Raw genomic sequence first — 25,572 nt, 5'->3', positions numbered from 1 at the left:
CATGGTCTATCTCGGACTCTTCCCTTCCTCGACTTCTCTGGGGATAGGCTATCGACCAATATTCACTATAAGCCCACTGACTCCCACAGCTGCCTTAACTACACTTCCTCGCACCCTGCTTCCTCTAAGGACTCTATTCGATTCTCCCAGTTTCTCCGTCGCATCTGTTCTGACGATGCCACCTTCCATACCAGTGCTTCTGATATGTCTTCCTTTTTCCTCCACTGAGGAATCCCCTCTGTGGTTGACAGGTCCCTTGACCGTATCTGTTTCATTTTCTGCACTTCTGCCCTCGCAGAACCACAATAGGGTTCCCCTTGTCCTTGCCTTCCACCCCACCAGCCTCCACATTCAACAGATCATCCTCTGCCATTCCCGCCACCTCCAGCGTGATCCCACCACCAAATACATCTTCCCCTCCCCTTTCAGCATTCTGAAGGGAACGTTCCCTCCGCGACACTGTGTCCACTCCTCAATCACTCCTCTCCTTCCCACAGCACCTTTCTGTGCAAGCGCAGGAGATGCAACACCTGCCCTTTTACCTCCTCCCTTCCCACCATCCAGGGCCCCAAACACTCCTTCCAGGTGAAACAGCGATTTACTTGTACTGCTTTCAATTTTAGTATATTGTATTTGTTGCTTACAATGCGGTCTCCTCTACATTGGGGAGACCAAATGCGGATTGGGTGAGCGCTTTGTGGAACACCTCCATTCAGTCTGCAAGCGTGAGCCCGATCTTCCGGTCGCCTGTCACTTTAATTCTCTGACCACTCCCCCTCTGACCACTCTGTCTTCGGCCTCCTACACTGTTCCAGTGAAGCTCAAGAAACAGCACCTCATCTTTCAATTAGGCATTTTATAGCCTTTTGGACTCAAAATTGAGTTCAACAATTTCAGATCATAACCTCTGCCCTCATTTTTTCAGACGGCAGCTGTTGATGATTCTGCTGTTCCCATTTACACCCCTTCGAGACCCATCTTTTGCTCTTTACTTGTCCCATTACCATCTCTCTCTTTGCCTCGCACCATCATCCCTTTTGTCATTTAGCATCTCCTGCCTTCCGCCCTATCACAGTCCTTCCCTTTTGCTCTTTTCTCCCCTCCACTCTTTCCCAGCCTCTGTACTTGCTTAAAACCAGTTACATCTCTAACTTTTTCCAGTTCTGACGAAAGGTCATTGACCTGAAACGTTAACGCTATTTCTCTCTCCACAGAAGCTGCCTGACCTGCTGAGTATTTCCAGCATTTTCTGTTTTTATTTCAGATTTCCAGCATCTGCAGTATTTTGCTTTTGAACAGAAGTGGAAAGTTTGTTTCAACATGTTTTGTTGTTGCACTAGTGTCAGTAGTCTCTGAGCCAAGCTCGAAATGACAAAATCAAAATTGGGTGGGATGGTTTAGTGACAAGTGCGTATATATTTAAAATCTGTTTCTTAGCCTGGTGAGATCCCACATAAAACTTGCTTTTTGATTTAGATGGTTCCAGAAATTCTCTTTCACTTCCCGATTTAGTATCTGATGTCCTTTATTCTGTTGTTACCCATGCTGCTAATGAAATTGGGGGGTCAGTCAGCAGGTTGCTGATAATATTTGAAACTCAACTTTTACTCTTGCTTGATTCCCCCTAAAAATAATGTTGAGCTATTACTGAATATTGCCTTTATGCAATCATATCTAAATGTTTTGGATTAGTTTACTGATTTTTTCCATTAATATTTTAATGGTTTCTGTTCTTAGTATGAAATGTACACAATTGAGCGAAATGCTGAGAGAACGGCTTCAGCTGGAAGACTCCTTTATGACATGTAAGTAACACAACAAGCAACTTCCCACATGAGCAGGACACCGATAAAGTGCTTTGAGATAGTGCCAGGCATCTCTCTGGGAGATGAAAAGAAGAAACTGCAAGTGCTAGAAATCCGAAATAAAAACAAAATGCTGGCAATACACAGAAAGCTCGCCAGCATCTGAACAGCAAAAAGTTAGGTAACAATTTTGGATGTAGAGCATTCATTAGAACCCATTCTCGGGGGCTTGTGTAGGATCTGAATACAAAATCATATTGCAGGAGAGTTTCCTTTTTTTAACCCTGAAATGGAAACATTAATATTTTCAACTGTTGTAGCATCAATTGATGGAATTATAAATGTGAGAAATCCTTTTGAGCAACAAGAGGGAGGTGATGTTAACTCGTGTAATGTTCCAATTAGGTATTGTCTGTATTGGGTAGTGAAACCCTGTACTTATCCTAGAATTACAAATCAAACTTTTTTCTATTCCTATATAATTTATCCAATTTTATTTGGGCTGGTGCATCTGAGCTAGCCACAATTAATTTGAATTTAAGACTTAAGTACGTTGTGACTTTGTAATGGTATGCATTCCAGAACAGTGAAGTATTATTGTGTGCATTACAAGTATCTCACTGTGTTTTTCTAAATAACAGGTTTGTAAATTTCCCTGATCAGCCGATGGTATGGAGGGAAATAAGCGTCATTACAGCAGCACTGCGCAATGATGCTCAGGACAAGCAGACACAGTTTTTACGAGGTAAAAAATTGTTTAATTTTTCTTAATGCCTTATAACGTGTGTGTGGTAAACCACTTTTGTCGTTCACTATCGTTACACTATAGTTATCACTGTTATATCGTTACTCTATGGTTATCACTGTTCACACTGTTGTATCACTATACGAGGTCGCCTCTTGTCACGCTGTTATACCTGGGCTGACCACTGCTGACTCCGCCCATGGCTCCACCTACCTGCCCAGGTATAAAGGTGGTCGACTGGCTGGTATTCCTCCTTGTTGGATCCGATCACCCACGAGGGTGGGCTCTGTTATTTAGCCAATAAAAACCTATAGCTACTTTCTTAACTCGTCGCTTTTCATTGGATGAATTGATAGGTATATCAATTTTATTGGCTAAATAACAGAGCCCACCCTCGTGATAGGTATATCAGTGTGTTCGCCAAATAGAGGTAAACCAACTCACTACTACTGAGCGGGGCGACATGAAATGGAATTTGTCATAATTTTGCCAGTGTGCAGTGCTGTTTGGAGAGGGGGGCAGGGAATACGACAGTAAGAGTAATGAATGGAGGGAGAAATTGGCAGATGAGTTATTCCAGGCTATCCTTGTGTGATTTCTAACATCTATCTTAAGCAATGCCGGTGGAGGCCTGTGTGCACATTGAGTGCCTGACTCCTTGAATTCAAATTGATGCATGACTTGGAATCACAATAAAGCGTTTGTAAGACTTTTCTGTTGTAAGTTTTTCAAAAATCAAATGGCATAGTGTTACTACTTTTATTGCGTCATGTCGTATGTTATATTACGTAGAGAACAGTGAATTTCTGAATAATTCACAATCCAGAATGGCCGATTATCCTGTGGGGGTTCTGTGTCACAAATTGAAAATTCTACCAGGCACCATAGCATCTCATTCAAAAAATGTCAAAGTTGTCACCAGTGAGAAGCTATGTTAGTCTAGGGGAAAAAAATAAACTAACCTCCATATGCTAGTTGATGGTCAGCAAATTACAGGCAGTAAATCTAATCTTGGAGTTTAGCAGTCATCATTTATATAGTCATCTGATCCTCTTGATTGGATTACTAACTTGTAATTCAACATCAACCTTCTAATATTCTCTGTATGCAGAAGACTGCTATTTTTAAAAATAAATATTAGTGTCTAGTGTTATGAATTGGAATTAAAATAAAAAGCAAGGAGGTGCAGCATTTTGCATCTTAATTCTTTGTGCCACAGATAGTAGGATGGAGATCAAGCCTGCAGTTCCTCACAACAAATTACTGATTTCTGCCATGCTAGAGGGGGGGGGGTGTCCACTAGAGGCCAAATGTCCTCTAAATAATGGGAAGATTGGAGGGTTAGTTACCTTTGGGTACCTTTTATGTCTGCCAGTGGCTGGTTACAACAAAATTAACAGAAATCTGGCAGCGAGCCATCTTAGCTGGTGAATGATGCATGTAATGGGGAGGACTGAGGAAGAGACGGGAGCGGAAAATAAGAAATAACCCTCAATTTAAAAAATCTGCGGATAAGTCGATCATATCTACGTGTATGCATGTGACACTGTTTTTAATTCTGTGAAAATGCAGTAATGTTCCTGTTTGTAAGTGGAAAAAGTAGCAAAGAGAATTTTGTTCCAGTTGGCTAACTATGTAACTGTAAGATGAGGGGTGCACAGAAGGTATTGACAACAGGAAAGTGAGCTGAATCAGGCTTCATGCAGCTAAGTGAGACTGTCCTTCTAATTTGACAGACTAAAGTAATTCAATAGTGCAATCATACCTACATAAGAACTGTCTCAGAGCTTCTCATCTGCTGTTTAGTAGGTCTTAGGGGTTGGGTGATCAGTGCTTTAACTTAATCCTATCTGATAGGTTTTGGATCCGCAACACAACAAAATTGTGTGTGGCAGCACCACCACTGGTTTTGTCACGGCTGTGGCAAAACAGTTAACTAACAAACTCAGTAACTTTGTAATCTAAGTAGTCTCTTCCAAATAATTTGAAGTTATTGTGTACTATAAAAAATTGAATTATTCAGTAATTTGAATTAAGATATGCAAATAACACAGAAAAGTGGGAATTTAGTACTAAAAATTGAATTAAGAGAAATGGACTCCGCTTTTTAGGTTTCTCACGATTGTAACATCATGGGGAACGGTAGCATAGTGGTTATGTTACTGGACTAGTAATCCAGAGGCCTGCGCTAATGATCTGGGGACGTGAGTTCAAATCCCACCATGGCAGCTGGGGAATTTAAATTCAGTTAATTAAATAAATCTGGAATAAAAAGCTAGTATCAGTAATGGTAACAATGAAACTATCGGATTGTCGTAAAAACCCATCTGGTTCACTAATGTCCTTTAGGGATGGAAATCTGCTGCCCTTACCTGGCCTATATGTGACTCCAGACCCACAGCAATGTAGTTGACTCTTAACTGCCCTCTGAAATGGCCCAGCAAACCACTCAGTTGTAACAAACCACGACGAAAAACAGTAATAAAAATAAAACCAGACGGACCACCCAGCACCGGCTTCAGACACAACAAAGGCACACCCAGCCCAGTCAACCCTGCAAAGTCCTTCTCACTACCATCTGGGGACTTGTACCAAAATTGGGAGAGCTATCCCACAGACTAGTCAAGCAACAGCCTGACACAGTCATACTCACAGAATCATACCTTTCAGCCAGTGTCACAGATTCTTCCATCGCCATCCCTGGGTATGTCCTGTCCCACTGGCACAGTGGTATACAGTCAGGAGGGAGTCCTCAACATTGACTCCAGACTCCATGAATTCTCATGGCTTCAGTTCAAGCACGGGCAAGGAAACCTCCTGCTGATTACCACCTATTGCACTTCCTCAGCTGATGAATCAGTACTCCTCCATGTTGAACACCACTTGGAAGAAGCCCTGAGGATAGCAAGGGCACAGAATGTACTCTGGGTGGGGGACTTCAATGTCCATCACCAAGAGTGGCTCAGTAGCACCACTACTGACCGAGCTGGCAGAGTCCTGAAGGACGTAGCTGCCAACTAGGATTGCGGCAAGTGGTGAGAGAACCAACATGAGGGAAAAACTTACTTGACCTCGCCCTGACCAATCTACCTGTCGCAGATGCACCTGCCCATGACCGCATTGACCACTGCACAGTCCTTGTGGAGATGAATCTCGTCTTCACACCGAGGACTCCCTCCATCGTGTTGTGTGCCAGTACCACCGTACTAAATGGGATAGATTAAGAACAGATCTAGCAGCTCAAAATTGGGCACCCATGAGGTGCTGTGGGCCGTCAGCAGCAGCAGAATTGTATTCCACAACAATCTGTAACCTCATGGCCCGGCATATCCCTCACTCGACCATTACCATCCAGCCAAGGGACCAACCCTGGTTCAATGAGTGGTGCAGAAAAGCATGCCAGGAGCAGAACCAGGCATACCTAAAAATGAGGTGACAACATGCATGCTAAACAGCGAAAGCAGCATGCTATAGACGCAGCTAAGCGATCCCACAATCAACGGATCAGATCAAAGCTCTGCAGTCGTGAATGGTGGTGGACAATTAAACAACTAATGGGAGGAGGAGGCTCCATGAATATCCCCATCCTCAATGATGGCGGGGCCCAGCACACGAGTGCAAAAGACAAGGCTAAAGTGTTTGCAACCATCTTCAACCAGAAGGGTCGAGTGGATGATCTATATCGGCCTCCCCCTGAGGTTCCTACCATCACAGAAGCCAGTCTTCAGCCAATTCGATTCACTCCACATGATATCAAGAAACGGCTGAGCGCACTGGATACAGCAAAGGCCATGGGCTCTGACAACATCCTGGCTGTTGTGCTGAAGACTTGTGCTCCAGAACTAGCTGCACCTCTAGCCAAGCTGTTCCAGTACAGCTACAACACTGGCATCTACCCGACAATGTGGAAAACTGCCCAGGTATGTCCTGTCCGCAAAAAGCAGGACAAATCCAATCCAGCCAAATTACTGCCCCATCAGTCTACTCTCAATCATCAGCAAAGTGATGGAAGGTGTCGTCGACAGTGCTATCAAGCGGCACTTACTCAATGATAACCTGCTCACCGAAGCTCTGTTTGGGTTCCGCCAGGACCACTCGGCTCCAGACCTCATTACAGCCTTGGTCCAAACATGGACAAAAGAGCTGAATTCCAGAGGTGAGGTGAGAGTGACTGCCCTTGACATGAAGGCAGCATTTGACCGAGTGTGGCATCAAGGAGCCCTAGTAAAATTGAAGTCAATGGGAATCGAGGAAAACTCTCCACTGGCTGGAGTCATACCTAGCACAAAGGAAGATAGTTGTGGTTGTTCGAGGTCAGTCATCAGAACAGCGCTGCAGGAGTTTCTTAGGGCAGTGTCCTGGGCCCACCCATCTTCAGCTGCTTCATCAATGACCTTCCCTTCATCATAAGATCAGAAGTGGGGATGTTCACTGATGATTGCTCAGTGTTCAGTTCCATTTGCAACTCCTCAGATAATGAAGCAGTCTATGCCCGCATGCAGCAAGACCTGGATGACATTCAGGCTTGGGCTAAGTGGCAAGTAACATTCGTGCCACGCAAGTGCCAGGCACTGACTATCTCCAACAAGCGAGAGTCTAATCACCGCCCCTTGACATTCAAAGGCATTACTATCGCCGAATCCCCCGCCATTAACATCCTGGGGGTCACTATTGACATGAATCTTAACTGGACCAGCCACATAAATACGGTGGCTAGAAGAGCAGGTCAGAGGCTGGGTGTTCTACAGCGAGTGACTCACCTCTTGACTCCTCAAGGCCTTTCCACCATCTACAAGGCACAAGTCAGGAGTATAATAGAATATTCTCCACTTGCCTGGATGAGTGCAGCTCCAACAGCACTCGAAGCTTGACACCATCCAGGACAAAGTAACCCGCTTGATTGGCACCCCATCCACCACCTTAAACATTCACTCCCTCCACACCGGCGCACCATGGCTGCAGTGTGTACCATCTACAAGATGCACTGCAGCAACTCGCCAAGGCTTCTTCGGCAGCGCCTCCCAAACCCGCGACCTCTACCACCTAGAAGGACAAGGGCAGCAGACGCATGGGAACACCATCGCCCGCAACTTCCTCTCCAAGTTACACACCATCCTGACTTGGAAATATTACGCCGTTCCTTCATCGTCACTGGTTCAAAATCCTGGAACTCCCTCACTCGCAGCACTATGGGAGTACCTTCACCACAACGACCGCAGCGGTTCAAGAAGGCAGCTCACCACCACCTCCAAGGCAATTAGGGTTGGACAATAAATGCTGGCTTTGCCTGCATCGCCCACATCCCAGGAATGAATTTAAAAAAGAATGTCCATAGAAATCAGTAGGTAATGCTGTAAAAGGTAACATCTGTTATTCTCACTTCTTCCAGAGGATGGCGCTGTTACTACTTAGGAAAAACAATTGGCCAAAAATTGCTGTCAAAATAATGGGCCGGATATTCCGGTCCCTACGGGTGGGTACGCACTGTGTACTCACCCGTAGGGACATCGGAAATGCTGGTCTCAGGCATGCACTGTGCATGCGCTGGAAACCGGCATTTCCGATCTGTCAAGAAAGCTCTTGATAGATCCTCTGGCTGCGCTGGAGCAGGGCCTCTGCGGGTGGAGCGTTCCGTTTTCTGGAGACCCTCCACCCGCAGAAAACACTTACAATTCTTGCGCCTGGTAAAAAGCAGGCGGATAAGAGTTGAAAAAAGTAAAAAATTTCCACTGATTTATCATTTAAAAATACTTTAAAGAAAGGTAAGTTTATTTTTAGCCCCGTTAAAAACTTTAATTATTTTTGTCAAAAATGTACATTTTTGTTTAAAATAGTTTAATTTATGTAATTTATAGTCATTTTAAAAATGCGATTTAAAAACATTTTTATTTGAAGTTTTACTGTTTTGGAGGTGATCTCTATTCATATATTTGAATGGTCTTCCTGTCAAATGTATGAATGGAGATTCCCTTCTCTGATTGGCTCCCCATGGCCCACGTGATCCCTGCGCCTCTGGGATACGTGGGCCCTGCACACCGGCAGTTTGGAGAGGCCCAGTAACGGAACTCTGCGCCTCCCGGGAGCCCTCCGGTCCAAGCGCAGATTTTTCCAAATCGCAGCCCTCCGCCCGCGGGAGGCCCACAAATGGAATTTCTGGGCCAATGGCAATGCTAATAGCGTTTGCCGTTATTTAAGTGCAAATGCCACAGCAACTTAAGCCGAGGGCAGATGTGCAATTAAACACAGAAATTCATCATCTCCCTGTCTGGCTCCCCATTGAAATACATTGAGTGGCATGAAATTCCTGTACTTACGCGGTAGATACGAAGTAAAATCGCCATGGCAAGTTAAGTCAAGTCTAAGTACTCGTTTAACTATGTGATTAAGTGTTAATTATTGCCAGTCTCTGGCACTGAAAATTATGCATTGCAGGTGTGGAGTCTCATTTCTTCAGGTTTTTAATTGTTGGAGATTTTAACAAAAAATTAAAAAATATTTCAGCCCTCGGTTGAACTTGCACTTAAATAACAGTGAGCACTATTAGCCTCGCCGCTATTTTGACAGCAATTTTTGGGCCCTTTTTTTTTAATTAAAACATTTTGTAACTTTTTTTTCTCTTAATCCAATACTTCTTTCCCCCTCTTTATTTCTTTTTCCGTACCTGATTTGACATTTTAATTCACCATTCTAAATTACACTTCCTTGTTTAGCTGTTAATTTCAGAATCGTTCTATCTGATTGGTTAAGGAGATACACAGTTGCTTGACCTGTTCACTCCGATCCCAGATGTGCTGTTGAGGGCTCCTTGCTGTTTCCATCTCGCACCTCCAGCAACTTCCAGGGCAAAATATCGCCGACCTTAAACAGGCAAGGGCAAGTCTAACTAACGGTGGGCGCCTGTTACAGGAGTTTTTGTGCTAATATAGAACCCAGCACTTGCACTGTCCCCGCTTATCCCGGACAGCTGCCTGTATCGGGCAAATGGCGCTGACCATTTGCCATAGACGTCAATTACAAAGGCGCCGCTTAAACCATATTAAGTGCGCTGACTATTTCGGGCAGTTCAAGCAGCTGTTTGCACCTTGTTAAAGTGCAATTTAGTGCTAACTCCATGGCTTCTGGAACTCCTGCTATTGCTACGAGCCTTTCTTGCTGAGCTTGAAACCTTCTGGCTCCGTTTTAAAATTAACATGACAGTCTAACTGCCTCTTAAACGGATCTAGTTCATTAATCGCCACCCCAAGTTCCTGAGGAAAAGCTGACCGAGATTTCAAAGTCCTCATTGTTATCTTAAAATCCCTCCATGATCAATTTCCCGTTTGCCTATTGACATTTAGGCATTGAGTAACGGCACTGTAAATGTACGCAGTGGGAAGTGGAGAGATGGAGTATGAAGATCCCCTCGGCTTTTTAAAAATTGAAATGATTTTAAATTTTATGTAAAAGTAATTATGAAACATGCCACGTTATACTAGCCATCTTGTACAGCGGGAAAGTCGTGTTCACATGACCGCGCCCGCTATTAGCGGTGGGGACTATTGCTAGAATGGTTTGGTTGTTCTTGCTTGCTCCAAGGGTGATGCTGTAATCTCTCTCGGCCTGTTACAACAAAAAGCTAAAAGACTTAACATTTCCTCCATTTAATTGTAGGCATTGTCACAGGAAATTGATTAGATATAATCGCACTTATTTCTTCAGCGTTCTTCACGCTGGAGAATATAGTGCAGCACGAGAGAGATTAGGAACAAGATTAGGCCATTCAGCCCCTCGCGTCTGCTCCGCCATTCAATTAGATCATGGCTGATCTGCACTTCAACTCCATTTACCCATCTTTGCTCCATATCCTTTGATACCCTTACCTAACAAAAATCTATCAATCTCTGTCTTGAAAGCTCCAGTTGTCCTAGTATCCACAGCCTTTTGGGGGCGAGGGTTCCAGATTTCTACTACCCTTTGTGTGAACTTTGTACTAAAATATTCTGTATTTTTCCAGAAAAGGAAGGAATTTACCTTTCCATGCTGCAAAACAAAATTACTTCTTAAAGGGCTGTAAAACGTTTTCTTAAGTGGCCAGCATGGTGTCTAGCTTTAAAACTAGCATTGAGGCACACTGAGTCTGTCTTTGTCCCACGTTGAATGTGGTTTGCAGAAATAGAGCAAGAGTTCCCAGGCTGGCTTCTCTGTCACAGAATAACCCAAGTTGCTGATGGCATCTGCTCTTTGTATCATTGAGGAAGTTAATATAGTTTGTAAATGTGAATTATCAACAATGTGTGAAGTTTATGAAGTATTGATGTGACATATCCTATCTGAAAGGGCTGCATGAACCAAATGTGAATATTTTGTGAGATATTGAAGTACAAATAGTATACTGTACTTCGAGCTAGTTGTATATAAATCATAAATTTTAAAACTCAGTTAAATTGCTTTTCAGGTCTGTTTGAGACTCTTCCAGGTCGAATACAATGTGAAATGCTTCTTAAAGCCACAGAGCAGTGCTTCAACACATTGGAGAGAGCAGAAATGTTGCTGCTTCTCTTGAGACGGTTCCCAGAATCTGTGGTACAGCATGGGGTATGTATATTCATACAATACTGATCTTGTTTTTATAGTTGTTAACTAACCCTTATATTGTCACTGCTGGTGTTCTGTTTCAGCAATTGCTGTAGATCAGTTGTTAGTGTAACAAAAATAAGTTTAAAATGTGTGCAGCCGATTCTCCTCCTTACTCTGATTGAGATACCGTTTCTGAACCAAAGTGACCTTTAGTAAGTTGCTTGTTCTGAATGTGCTGCTTTCTATGATTTTAAAAACCTATAGCACCTAGTGGCCAAATGGGGCATAGGGGTCAAGTCCATGATTTGCCACATGGTGTAGTGCCTGACCCCAGCAGCTTCATTGAGGATGATGCTTAGCTGGAGGTTGGACATTGCCTTGCAGGCCAGAATAGAAAATCAGAGGCAACATCACCCCAGACTACAACTCCTAGTGGGAATTGCGCAGTGGTATTGTCAGGTATTTGGGAGCAATTTGATTTCCTACCATCCTGGACAGGGCCTGTACATGGTACAAGGAGACATAGAAAATTAGAGAAGGGAAGAATGGTATGAAATAACTTGGTTCTCCCCTACCCCAAAAAGTCCAAATCAAAGAACCCAACATTGCAAAAAATAGATAATTTCCCATTTCTTTCTGTTGAAAGCTGCGTTTTACTCTAACGAGCATATGGGGGTGGTCTGCGCTACCCACTGTAATTGATCCTGTTGCAGCCAGCAGTTTGGAATGTGATCAAGGTTACTTAATACCACATGTCCACCAGTCAGCAGGTGGGACAGTACTCCAAATATTGGTCAACAGGAGGCGAGCTGTGAGTAGAAATGCTCCATTATACTCCTATTTAATACTCTGGACAAGAACTGACAAAACCCATCCAACTGAGATATGACCTCAAGTGGTTGGTATGTGGGGGGTCCTGGTGATTACCAACTTGTAAGTAAAATACTTATCCTCTCTAACTGCTGGAGTATGCTGAGAATAATGGATTTAAGAAGACATATGCAATTTTTAAAAAAAAGAGACCACAGTAGATTTGTGAAAGAGCAGGCCACCTTCAGGTAAATTTTTGAAATAAAAAGTTCAAATCACGAATAATCCGATGTGATGCTAAAAATAGACATTCTTACTGTCCGCACTTAGTGGCACAGTTAGTTATGTAGCTGTGCCCTTAATCCATAAAGATGTTATAAATGTTAAAAGTTTTGTGAATAGTGCGCATTTCCTGTACATATCAAACTTGCTTCTGCGTCATGATTTTTCAGTGGCAATTTTGTCTGTCAACATAATGGCAAGAACCCATGTCAACATTTGACTGTCATGTTGTAATTGCAGGCATTGTGACATTATGTGGGATTATTGTCTCCCTCTGGTATATCTCATCCTCTGCCCACAAAATTTCTGTCTGCTCTACTTATAACTGAAGTGATATATTTTGGTAAAAAGAAACAGCAGTAATTATTCTCAAAATGGAAGTAGGCTCAGTACTGTGGAAGAGCAGAAGAACTTGCGGGTACATGTTCACAGGACATTAAAGGTAGCCCATCAGTTGATAATGCTGAGAAAAGCTAATTGAATTCTTGGTTTTATCACAAGGTATGGAAAATAAAAGCTAAGAGGTAATGATGAGCCTATATAAAACATTAAGACTTTAGTTTGAGTACTGTGTGAAGTATTAGGCCCCACACTATAGGAAGGATAGTTAGAGAGGGTACAATGCAGCATCACTAGGATGCTTCAATTTCAGCAATTTTGTTAGGAGGGACTGTTGAACTGGGTTTGTTGTCCGGTGTGTGTGTGCAAGGGATCCCAAAATGAATAGAATTTTTGCTCCTCTCCCTAGATTTTTTTTCTCATGGGGATGGGTGAGTTTGCTGAAACCGGGCATCCATGAGGCGCTGTGGGCCATCATCAGCAGCAGAATTGTATTCCACCACAATCTGTAACGTCGTGGCCCGGCATGTCCCTCACTGTACCATTACCACCAAGCCAGAGAACCAACCCTGGTTCAATAAGGAGTGTAAAAGAGCATGCCGGAAGCAGCACCAGGCGTACCTAAAAATGAGGTGCCAACTTGGGGAAGCTGCAACACAGGACTACATGCACGCTAAAAAGCGGAAGCAGCATGCTATAGACAGGGCTAAGCGATCCCACAATCAGCGGATCAGATCGAAGCTCTGCAGTCCTGCCACATCCAGTCGTGAATGGTGGTGGACCATTAAACAACTAACGGGTGGAGGAGGCTCCATGAATATCCCCATCCTCAATGATGGTGGAGCCCAGCATGCGAGTGCAAAAGACAAGACTGAAGCGTTTGCAACCACCTTCAGCCAGAAGTGCCGAGTGGATGATCCATATTGGCTTACTCCCGAGGTCCCCACCATAACAGAAGCCAGCCTTCAGCCAATTCGATTCACTCTACATGATATCAAGAAACAGCTGAGCGCACTGGATACAGCAAAGGCTATGGACCCTGACAACCGTCTGTGCCTCTAGCCAAGCTGTTCCAGTACAGCTGCAACACTGGCATCTATCTGACAATGTGGAAAACTGCCAAGATATGTCCTGTCCACAAAAAGCAGGACAAATCCAACCTGGCCAATTACCGCCCCATCAGTCTACTCTCTAGTATCAACAAAGTGATGGAAGGTGTCATCGACAGTGCTATCAAGCGGCACTTACTCACCAATAACCTACTCACTGATGTCCAGTTTGGGTTCCGCCAAGACCACTCTGCTCCCGACCTCATTACAGCCTTGGTCCAAAAATGGACAAAGGAGCTGAATTCCAGAGGTGAGGTGAGAGTGACTGCCTTTGACATCAAGGCAGCATTTGACCGAGTGCGGCATCAAGGAGCCCTAGTAAAACTGAAGTCAATGGGAATCGGGGGGGGAAAATGCTCCACTGGCTGGAGTCATACCTAGCACAAAGGAAGATGGTTGTGGTGATTGAAGGTCAATCATCACAGCCCCAGGACATCGCTGCAGGAGTTCCTCAGGGCAGTGTCCTAGGCCCATCCAGTCGTGAATGGTGGTGGACCATTAAGCAACTAACGGCCATCTTCAGCAGCTTCATCAGTGACATTCCCTCCAACATAAGGTCAGAAATGGGGATGTTCGCTAATGACTGCAGTGTTCCGCACCATTCACAACTCCTCAGATAATGAAGCAGTCCATTCCCGCATGCAGCAAGGCCTGGACGACGTTCAGGCTTGGGCTGATAAGTGGCAGGTAACAATCGCGCCACAGAAGTGCCAGGCAATGACTATCTCCAACAAGCAAGAGTCTAACCACCGCCCCATGACATTCCATCGCCGAATCCCCCACCAACAACATCCTGGGGAGGTCATCGTTGACCAGAAACTTAACTGGACCAGCCACATAAATACTGTGGCAACAAGAACAGGTCAGAGGCTAGGTATTCTGCGGCGAGTGTCTCACTTCCTGACCCCCCAAAGCCCGTCCACCATCTACAAGGCACAAGTAAGGAGTGTGATGGAATACTCTCCACTTGCCTGGATGAGTGCAGCTCCAACAACACTCAAGAAGCTCGACACAATACAGGACAAAGCAGCCCACTTGATTGGCACCCCATCCACTACCTTAAACATTCACTCCCTCCACCACCGGCGCACTGTGGCTGCAGTGTGTACCATCTACAAGATGCACTGCAGCAACTCGCCAAGGCTTCTTCGGCAGTACCTCCCAAACCCGCGACCTCTTCCACCTAGAAGGAAAAGGGCAGCAGGTGCATGGGAAACCATCACCTCCAAGTTACACACTATCCTGACTTAGAAGTATATCGCCGATCCTTCATCGTCGCTGGGTCAAAATCCTGGAACTCCCTCCCTAACAGCACTGTGGGAGTACCTTCACCAGAGAAGAGCAGATATAAGACATTGAGTAACGGACTGCAGCAGTTCAAGAAGGCGGCTCACCACCACCTTCTCGAGGGCAACTAAGGATGGGCAATAAATGCTGGCCTTGCCAGTGACGCCCACATCCCATAAGCGAATTTAAAAAAAAAAAAAAAAAAAAAAAAAAAATTACTGCTCAGTTAGGAGGGGGAAGTGGATTGGATTTCTGGTTGACTTGAGGGATTTCAGCTCACCAGGGTGGGTGGTGGTGGTTGCTGATGATTCACTGTGAGCCATAGTTTCATCTTCGGTGTTCAGTATTCAGGTTTACATTACTGCTCCTCTGCGCAAATTTCTTTACTTATTCTTACCTATTTTGACTGCATTTACTTTGGTAGCTTTCAGTTGGGCTTTAAATTGATGACTATCAAATTCAGATGGCACAGTTCGTTTCACATTTCCCAATTGGATGTTCCTAGGAGGTCACAATCACAATTTTTTTCAGCAAAGAGTACCTGACAATTACTACAGGTTCATTTTGGGGCGGTCATGTAATGTTGGGTTATGCCCCATTTTTGTCAATCAGTCATGTTGCGTTCATAGTATCACCTGTAAATATAGTACCTTTTAAAATCCTCACTGCTTTTCATATATAGTAAATTATATATGTTGCCTGGATTCCTTCTGGCTAAATTTTTCCTGCTGCTTATTTTTTAAAAATGTCTTCCGCCTCCAGCCCTACAAATTTTGGTGCACCTCCTGCTCCTGCTACCAATTTTTAAATGATAAAGAAAGGTCAGGCCCCAAAAATATCAGCTCCACTCTTGTCCATTTTACACCTGGTTTCCCTCTTGTTCCCTACACTCCTTTCCCCTCCCCATCCCGCCCTCCCCGCGATCTATTATCCCATGGCCCCCAGTGACCTTTTCCCCTGGTGTCTTCGCACTGGGTAACCAGAAATTTGTTTTTAAATGCTTATTTAGCAGTATAAATAAATAGAACATAGTGTTATATTCTGTTTAGAGTGGTATAAACACTTTTGAGAATGAATTGCTAGCTTCTCAGTTTTGGGAAACCCATGAACAAGAGTGAACTTCTCGAGGAACAGAAAAGGAGAGAACAGAGATGGGCTTTTCAGATAAGCATGGTGGTTTGAGGTTAAAGGTATCGGAGTGACTGCTGCCAATGAACCGGAAGCTGCGCAGAAGCATTCTGCGCATAAATATTAACGTTAACCAATTTAACTTCATTTTTATTTTCTTCAGTTCGGCAGCAGCAATCTCTTTTCCCCCACCCCTTCCCTCCTTTCTCACTCGGCTCAGTTCGGCAGCGAATAAATGTGAGCGTTCTCTCTTGGCTCAGTTCGGCAGCCGCAATCACTTTTCCCCGATGAGGCTCAGATCAGCAGCAGCGATCTCTTTTTCCCCCACCCCCTCCCGTCCTTTCTTGGCTCAGTTCAGCAGCGCATAAATGTTAATTCAACTTTTAATTTGTTTTCTTCTCCTGACGCGGCTCAGTTCGGCAGCAGTGATCAAACTTTAAATTTTTATTTTCTTCATTTCGGCAGCAGCGATCTCTTCCCCACCCCTTTCTCTCTCACCAATCTGTGGGAAGTCCGGCAAGAACAACCAAAAAACCAGTGGCAATGCGCATGAGAAACTACTTTATTTTGTTGGCAGCAGATGCGCCCTAAAGGTATACGGCACTGAGGATGAGGTAGAGGGAAGAGGAGTTGCAGGCAGAGGGACTGAGGGGGATGAAAGCACGGTATGGTGGCTGAATAGATAAAGAAGAACAATATAAACATGGTTAGAAGAGAGACATTAGGCAAGGGGATTGATTTTTGACTTGTGGGCAACCGACTGGTGAAGTGCACTGGTTGGCCGACTGTTCCGGCAGCGAAGAGACCCTGCTATTTTGAGGCCCCAGCCTCATTTAAATTTCATAGGCAAGCTGTGGGTTGCCAAACAGGCGTCCTGGTGCAGTTCACCGTATTGCGGCCACAAGATTGGGCCAGGGCAGCAATGAAAGTTGTGAGGAGGGGGGAAGTCTCAAGCACACCTGCACCTCTGGGGCCCACAAGAGTAATTCAGTACTTACTGTTGCTGGGCCTCTTCGGTTCCATTATCCGTGGAACTGATCGGAGAGTGCACGGCATAGACCCTGACTAGTTATGACCTAAATTGGCAATTGGGGTCCTATTTATGTCATGGGACCCCAGTTTCCATATTAAAAGGGCCGATCGCCTGAAACAGGCGCTTTGGACACCCGGTGGTAGGCCCCATTCAAAATGGAGCTGGCTGCATTACCGATGTTAGGCATCCTTTCAGGCAGTTAACGTTGTTTACTTAATTATTTGTTGCATTGTTATTTGAGCCAATCAAGCAAGTGTTAGAAAAACTTAGATTTTTCAGTCTTGAAAGGAGGTGAAGAAGAGGGGACCTTATAGAGGTGTGTGTATATATTTAAGAGACTAAGTGGAATAGAGAAGGTTAATCCGGCACACTTTTCAACTTAGACCACGACTGCAAGACAAAAAACATCGGAGCCAACTGTTAAAAGATAAGTTTAGGACTGATGTCAGAAAGCACTTGCCGCATAGTGATTGATTCTTGGAATGGTCTTCTGGGAAGCATGATCCGAGCATTTAAGAGGTAGTTAGATACTGTGATGAGGATGTGGGGGAGGTGGGGGGCGGGTGTCATGGGTTTCTATGGAGGGATGAGCTAGAGGGGGAAACGGCCTCCCTCATCTGTACTGATCTTTGTGCAGCTTACTGTGTGTCCTACTCTTTGCATGTGTGACACTGCAGGCTTTAAATTTGATGTGCGCTAAATGCAAGACTTTTAACCATAGAGAGAGATTTTGAAATTTTTAAATGTTTTTGAGTACTCAGAGTTGACTGATAAATATTTTGGGTATATTTATTTTGTTTCATAAATTAGGTCAGTCTTGGTGAAACTTTATTGGAAGCTGAAAACCTTGATGATCAAGACTCGCCTGTCAACTGTTTTAGAAAGTTATTTGGTAAGAAAGAAAAAAGCATTGATATGAAAATCTAAGTTTGTAACAGCAATACCTGGATTACTTTGGGTTGGAACTTCCTGATGACTCAGTTGGTAAATGCACTACATGCTGTGGTTCTGAGTTATGTAGATTAGTAAAATCTCAGTCTTAATCCCTGATTTGTGCTGAGTTAGCTAATTGCAACCAGAGCAGTTGTGATGGTGTTGTAGTGCATCTTAGTGCTCTTAGGCTGGGCAGGAGAGATGAATCCTCTTCAGGGTCCTATTTCTCATTGCTACTTGCAATGCAATATGCATATGTGTGGCTATTGGTCAGGCTCAGATGTGATGCCCATGTCGATGTACAGTCTGTTGATGCTTGTTGTCCAGGTTGACACGAGGAATGGTTAGTTGGGAGAGGGGAGAAAAAAGGGGGAGTAAAAAGTCGTGCGATCTGAAGATCTAGTAAAATCCCTCGCTAGTTATAATTCTTAGGGTGTTGTGATGTTGGGTTATAATTTAAGAATTGGGATCCATCATTGCCTCCTTATGATTTCTGGTTTCCAAAAAATACTTCCCCCTGAACATAAAAAGGCATGGGTCATTTTTTTCTTTTGCTAAAACTGAACTTTTGTTTGAGGGTGGGGCAATGCATAATTCAGCTCTTTTTATGCTACTAGTGTTATATCACCTATGAAACTTTTTTTCTTGTGGTAATGTAAATGTTTCTGTAATAAAATGTACCTTTGTATCTACAGTATGTGATGTCCTACCTCTAATTATTAATAACCCTGATGTGAGATTACCTGCCAATCTGTTGTATCAATATCTCCACAAGGCAGCAGAGTTTTATATTGGTTACGTTACCAGATCTCCTTCATTGGAAAGCCAGCATCAAGGTAATGCAACGCACTCTCCTAAGAGCCCAGTATTGCGTGGTCGCTGTGGACCAGATATGAGAGAGAAATTGGTTTTTATTGCTGTTAGAAAGTGTTTTAAAAATACAATTAAGTAATGATCACTTGCGTAACCCCGTGCAAATAGAATTTTTGCACCTTTTAAGCATTTCCAATACAGTTTTATTTTATTTCTGTCTTCGATGCGAGTGTCCTCAACTCCATCCCGCAGCATGCTACCCGCCACCATCTCAGCACAACCCCAGCCCGGCATGCGGTTGAAAAGGCCATCCGACAACTGAAGAATACCGAGGCCTCAGGAGCAGATGGAATCCCTGCCGAGGCGCTAAAGCATGGCAGAGAAGCACTACTGGCACGAATTCATGAACTCATTTCTCTTATCTGGAAGGAGGAGAGCATGCCAGGGGATCTCAGACGCTGTAATTGTGACCATCTTCAAGAAAGGTGACAAGTCCGATTGCGGTAATTACAGAGGAGTTTCCGTGCTGTCTGCCACAGGGAAAGTCATCGCAAGAATCCTCCTCAATCGCCTTCTCCCAGTGGCTGAAGAGCTCCTCCCAGAGTCGCAATGCGGATTCCGCCCACTAAGGGGCACAATGGACATGATCTTCACCGCGCGCCAATTACAAGAGAAATGCAGGGAACAGCGCCAACCGCTGTACATGGCCTTCTTTGACCTCACAAAGGCCTTTGACACTGTCAACCGTGAGGGATTATGGAGTGTCCTCCTCAAATTCGGCTGCCCTCAAAAGTTTGTCACCATCCTCCGCCTGCTTCCTGACGACATGCAAGCCGTGATCCTGACCAACGGTTCCACCACAGACCCAATTCATATACGGACCGGGGTCAAACAAGGCTGTGTCATCGCACCAAAGCTCTTCTCGATCTTCCTTGCGGCAATGCTCCATCTCTCCCTCCATAAGCTCCCTGCTAGAGTGGAGCTAATTTACAGAACAAACTGGAAACTGTTCAACCCCCGTTGCCTTCAGTCCAGATCCAAGGTCGTCCCATCCTCTGTCGTTGAATTACAGTATGCAGACGACGCTTGCGTCTGCGCACACTCGGAGGTCGAACTCCAAACCATCATTAACACCTTCACCGAAGCGTACGAGAGCATGGGCCTTACACTAAACATCCGTAAGACAAAGGTCCTCTACCAACCTGCCCCCACCACACAGTACTGCCCCCCCCCACCGATTATCAAAATCCACGACAAGGCCTTGGACAACGTGGACCACTTTCCATACCTCGGGAGCCTACTGTCAACAAGGGCAGACGTCGATGACAAAGCCCAACACCACCTTCAGTGTGTCAGTGCAGCCTTCGGTCGCCTGAGGAAGAGAGTGTTTGAAGACCAGGACCTCAAACCCGGCACCAAGCTCATGGTCTACAGAGCAGTAGTGATACCCGCCCTCCTGTATGCCTCCGAGACATGGACCATGTACAGCAGGCACCTCAAAGCACTGGAGAGGTACCACCAACGATGCCTTCGCAAGATCCTGCAAATCCATTGGCAGGACAGGTGCACCAACGTCCGTGTTCTCTCTCCGGCCAACATCCCCAGCATCAAAGCTTTGACCGCGCACGATCAACTCCGATGGACGGGTCACATCGCCCGCATGCCCGATACGAGACTCCCAAAACAAGCGTTCTACTTGGAGCTCCGACACGGCAAGAGAGCCCCAGGTGGGCAGAGGAAACACTTCAAGGACACCCTCAAAGCCTCCTTGAAAAGTGCAACATCCCCACCGGCACGAGAATCCCTGGCCCAAGACCGTACAAAGTGGAGGAGAAGCATCCAGGAAGGCGGCAAATACCTCGAGTCTCTGCTGGGAGCAAGTGGAAGCCAAGTGCAAACAGCGGAAGGAGCGCACGTCAACCCAAGCACCCCACCCACCCACCGTCTGCCCCACCTGTGACAGAGACTGTAGGTCCCGCATTGGACTCATCAGTCACCTGAGAACTCATATTTTTAATGTGGAAGCAAGTCATCTTCGGTTCCGAGGGACTGCCTAAGAAGAAGAAACCCGTGCAAATAGAATTTTTGCACTTTTTAAGCATTTCCAGTACAGTTTTATATTTTGTAAGTTAGTCTTTTATTTTGCTTCCCTTCTTTCATGTCTCCTTGTTCCAACCATCTTCCCCATCCAAAAAGGCAGGCTGGAGCTCTGTTCCCAGGCCTCTGCCTTATTCTGTAGTTGACTGTTGGGAAATATTACTGGAGTGAGTCAGAGGGACTACTGGTGAGACTTTCTGGTGGTCACAATACCACCGGAAGGCGGTGGGGGTGATTTATGTCTGCTCCATCACTGATCCTGGTAAAGTTTCCCTGGTTAGGCTTCTGAATTTTTTTGGTGGACTACGGCACCGGCATCAGGTTAAAGGGGCCTGCAACCATGACGAATTCAAATAGTTTGCCCGCTCAGAGGAACTGATAGCAATCTACCCATTGCATTGTCTTCTTCGATGGTCTATCCATTGACCTGACTCGCTGTATTGCCCATATAAGGTTAGGGATGTGTTCTACTGGCCCTGGAAGCACTCGAGTCCTGTTTTATACAATCATTCTTTACATCCAACATTGCTATGGTGCTAATGAGGATTATGTGACATATAACTAGTTGAAATGCAACACTAGATAAAAAAGGGATGAGGTCAAACTCAAACAATTCAAGTCACCAGCAACCATTCCCGGGAGTAGCAGGCCTCACGATTCCACACAATTATCTCCTTTATTAGAGTATTCCTGCCCATATTTAGGTGGATGCCGGAAGATTGCTATGGGAGAAGTGGGTGGGAACTGGCAGTATGGCTCTCTGCCCAATTTTCCATTCTGCTCATGCCAGAAAACCGGCGTACTTTGACAGAAAATGTTGCCGTCTGTTATTTCTCACTATCGCTTTGGGGAAGCACCTGATTTATACTGTGGCTCACCAACAGTACTGCTTAATTCAGAAGTTCCTTGTGTGGAATCGTGAGGCCTGCTACTCCCTGGACTGGTTGCTGGTGACTTGAATTGTTTGAGTTTGACCTCATCCCTTTTTTATCTAGTGTTGCATTTCAACTGGTGCTGCATTTCCTGAGTAATTCAATGGTACCTGTAATGCAGCACAATTATTTACCAGTGCCATAATACTTGGAGTCATTTGGGGTTCATGTTGGGGAGGGAGGAGCAGGAGTACTTCAATCATACACATTAGCACAGATGACTTACTGACTGTAAGGAGCACACCCTTTAATATTTAACATGCATTAGACCAGAATTGGCAAGTTCTGGGGACTGTTCATAGTTGTGAATTTAAAATGTATATTAGATCCAATATTTTGCCTATTAAATTGGACTTGTCAGAAATGTTTTGATTGAGAAGAATTTGACTCTTGAAGTATGCCTCCTTGTATGAATTCTGAATGGGTGGATTTTTCAGAGTTAGGCTATGGAATTTGAAAGATCGACCTGTAGTGGATGGAGAAGCTGCTTTTTCCCTGTTTGTGCTGTAGCCAATTAACAGATAACAAATTAATTTATCCCGTCTTCTGCTAGGTTCCCAAGACACAGCTGATATAAAGTCACCCACCAAGCGGAGCACTCAGAAATATATCATAGAAGGCCTGACTGAGAAGTCATCACTGATAGTGGAACCATGGGACAGATTGTTTGAAATCCTGTCTATTGTGGCAATGAGGTGTGAGTGGCAAATCGACAAAGCAAACAGGTTAGAATTCTGATTGAGCATTGTGGCCCACTACATTCTGGGATGAGCATTGTGGCCCATTACTTTCTGGGATAAGCATTGTAGAAAAATACTCCAAATTATACTTCTTCAAATTATGCTTCTTTAATGTTACAATCAGTTGAGCTATTTTACCTTTTATCTGTGTGGAAAAAAGTCTTTTACATAATTTAATATCAAGTTTTTAACAATTTCTTTCTACCCAACTGATTTCCAGGCTGTTTTCCAAGGTTGGTTAAGTGGGCGTGTCCAATGCACAGACAGTTGGAGGCAGTTGATGGCTATTCTTGGTCAACCAGTTAGGTGGCACACTTGAATAATGTGAAAGAGGATCCCCTGGGGTAGATTCCCTTTTTTCTACTTGCCGCCTTCCAATCTGTGTAAGACTAGCAAAAATGGCCTTTAGAAAATAATGAATAAATTACATTATTCAATTTTAGTAAGTTTATATAAACTATGTAGAATCAGCCAACTAATGAATGTCTATTAGCTGCATCACAATCCTTAGTTGGGTGTCAAGCTGCCCTATCTTAATAGAAGCTGAAGACACTGAATAACATTTTGAAATAATCTCTGAGTTAACCGAGGTAAAAATTCAAATCCGATCTCTAACTAGTACATTATGGAAAGTCTCCTAACTGCAAGAAAACATGTTTGATACCTGACATTGTCAGTATTTTTATATTCATTGCTCCCCTGAACTTTCTCCTTGTTCCTCATAAGCTGCAGATATTTCGATCACATGCTTATCCTCCTTGCATCCTCATTGTGTTGAAATCAAGAGTTAATGCATAGTCTCCGAGGACCTCAAAGCTATTGAACCCTTTACCTCCCTCAGTCTTTCCTTCCTTCCTTCAAGTTTTTAAAACCCAGGCATGGCTTTAACTAATCATTATTTCCTTTTTTACCTTGTTTTCTCATGATCTATTAAACATTGGTGCTATCCTGTACCTTAGTTTCTCAATTTAAAAATTAGAAGTTCTGGTTGTGTTGAAGCACTGATTCCCACTCAGTTGACACGAGCAGCCATCTATAAATACAAAGATTAAAAGTGCATTAGTGGAAAGATTGATTCTTTAATTCAGAACCAGCCCATACATAGTGCTGTTATTGCACTGCATTCATTCTTTCAGTGCTGACCGTTCAAAAACTATATGTGTAGCACAAACAGACATTTCTTTAAAAACTGATGGTGCTTTTAGTATTGCAGCTTGAAGTCTAAATTAACAATTCAGAATAATATTGAGGCTTTTTTTGTTTTTGTTTTTCAAGTATTCCACTTATTTCTGAGTTCTAGATTTTCTTTCAAATTAATTTTTCAGGAATTGTGGTGAAATTCTGCATAGGATGAAAGATTTATGCAGATATATAAACAGTTTTGATGACGAAGGCCACAGGAAGTATAAGCACCAAGTTGTTTATTCTACAATGCTGGTTTTCTTCAAGAATGCATTCCAATATGTCGGCAGTATCCAGCCATCTCTATTTCAAGGTTAGTTAAGGGGTTGCTAGGAAAATAACATTGTAGCAGGTAGACCAAAATTAGTGCTCTTGTATCTACAGGAATTCCTGTATTTTACAGTAAAATTTCACCTGTATGCAGATGCAGGAAGGAAATAAGGAAACCTGGTAATCAGGCATATGAGGGAAGGTGTCTTGTTGACCGGTTGTACAGGAAACTTTCGATTAACCGGCCCTTAAATAACCGGAACGCTCTCCACCGGCAAAATTCAGGAGTCTGTTCAGATAACTTTTATTTTTTTTTACTCCATTTGTTGCTGTGCAAGGGTGTAGCTGAAGCTGTTGCTAAGCTACAGAGACGCTTGCAACTTGTGCCAATTGTTTTGAAGCTGTTGGGTTTGTTGCTTTATACAGAGCTCTGAGCTCCGTATCTTTTACTATAGCGTTCGGTTATCCGGAATTGTTGATGAACCGGCAACACATCGGTCCCGTCCGTGCCGGATACCAGAAAGTTTCCTGTAGTGATTTTAAAATTGCATGGAACAAAACAGCGAAGGTACCTGCATCCTTCATGAGGTATAACCAAACATCACTACATTGACCTATTGCAGAAGTGTCTCTTGCGAGTTAATGAATTTCAATCAGTGTCTGCACAAAAGATTCTTGGAGATAAGTATGGGAAAATGTAATCATGGACACTTCTAATCATACAGGAAGGGAAAATAAACTTGTATAATTTATTGTAGAAAGTACAGCCTACAGGAATAGTCTCATAATTTGAGTGCTGAAACTTGACAGATTCAAGCTTCAGATCTCAAATCTGGAGACATGCGTTCAAATCCAAACATGGCAGCTGGGGAGTTTAAATTCAGTTAATTAAATAAACCTGGAATTTAAAAAAAAAAGCTAGTATGGTGACCATGTAACTGCCGGATTGTTGTAAAAATCCATCTGGTTCACTGATGTCCTTTAGGAAAGGAAATCTGCTGTCCGTACCCGGTCTGGTCTATATGTGACTCCAGACCCACAGCAATGCGGTTGACTCTTAACTGCCTCTGAAATGGTCTAGCAAGCCTCTAGGTTGTACCAAACCGCTACGATAATAATGTATATAAAATGAATAAAACCGGATGGACCACCTGGCATCGACCTAGGCATCTGATTCGGACATGTCGAAGGCACACCCAGCCCAGTCAACCCTGCAAAGTACTTCCCACTAACATCTGGGGACTTGTGCCAAAATTGTGAGAGCTGTCCCACAGACGAGTCAAGCAGTGGCCTGACATAGTCATACTCACAGAATAATACCTCTCAGCCAAAGTCTCAGACTCCTCCATCACCATTCCTGGGTATGTCCTGTCCCACCAGCAGGACAGACGCACCAGAGGTGGTGGCACAGTGGTATACAAGCGGAAGGGAGTGGTCCTGGGATTCCTCAACATTGACTCAAAGCATTAAGTCAAACATGGCAAGGAAATTTCCTGCTGATTACCACCTAC

At 44.1% G+C, this 25,572-nt stretch overlaps 1 protein-coding gene across 3 annotated transcripts in view; it reads left to right on the top strand.

The window, feature by feature from the left end:
• Nucleotides 1-25,572, top strand: part of ints10 (integrator complex subunit 10) — a 78,830-nt gene that overhangs the window by 11,627 nt on the left and 41,631 nt on the right. For 2 of the 3 annotated variants that reach the window (XM_086009219.1, XM_086009210.1), the window contains exons 2-8: nucleotides 1,738-1,805; nucleotides 2,447-2,550; nucleotides 10,985-11,124; nucleotides 17,905-17,986; nucleotides 18,723-18,863; nucleotides 22,423-22,594; nucleotides 23,935-24,104. In XM_086009219.1, the coding sequence (XP_085865345.1) occupies nucleotides 1,738-1,805; nucleotides 2,447-2,550; nucleotides 10,985-11,124; nucleotides 17,905-17,986; nucleotides 18,723-18,863; nucleotides 22,423-22,594; nucleotides 23,935-24,104 (877 nt within the window). Of the gene's footprint in view, nucleotides 1-1,737; nucleotides 1,982-2,446; nucleotides 2,551-10,984; nucleotides 11,125-17,904; nucleotides 17,987-18,722; nucleotides 18,864-22,422; nucleotides 22,595-23,934; nucleotides 24,105-25,572 lie in introns of all 3 variants that reach the window. The other variant, XM_086009229.1, reaches the window with a different exon arrangement.

The sequence above is a fragment of the Somniosus microcephalus genome, chromosome 2 (genome assembly GCF_052327205.1).
Source record: "Somniosus microcephalus isolate GS21.2 chromosome 2, FLI_Smic_1.0, whole genome shotgun sequence".
NCBI lineage: Eukaryota > Metazoa > Chordata > Chondrichthyes > Squaliformes > Somniosidae > Somniosus > Somniosus microcephalus.
This window is presented reverse-complemented; position numbering and strand designations above follow the sequence as displayed.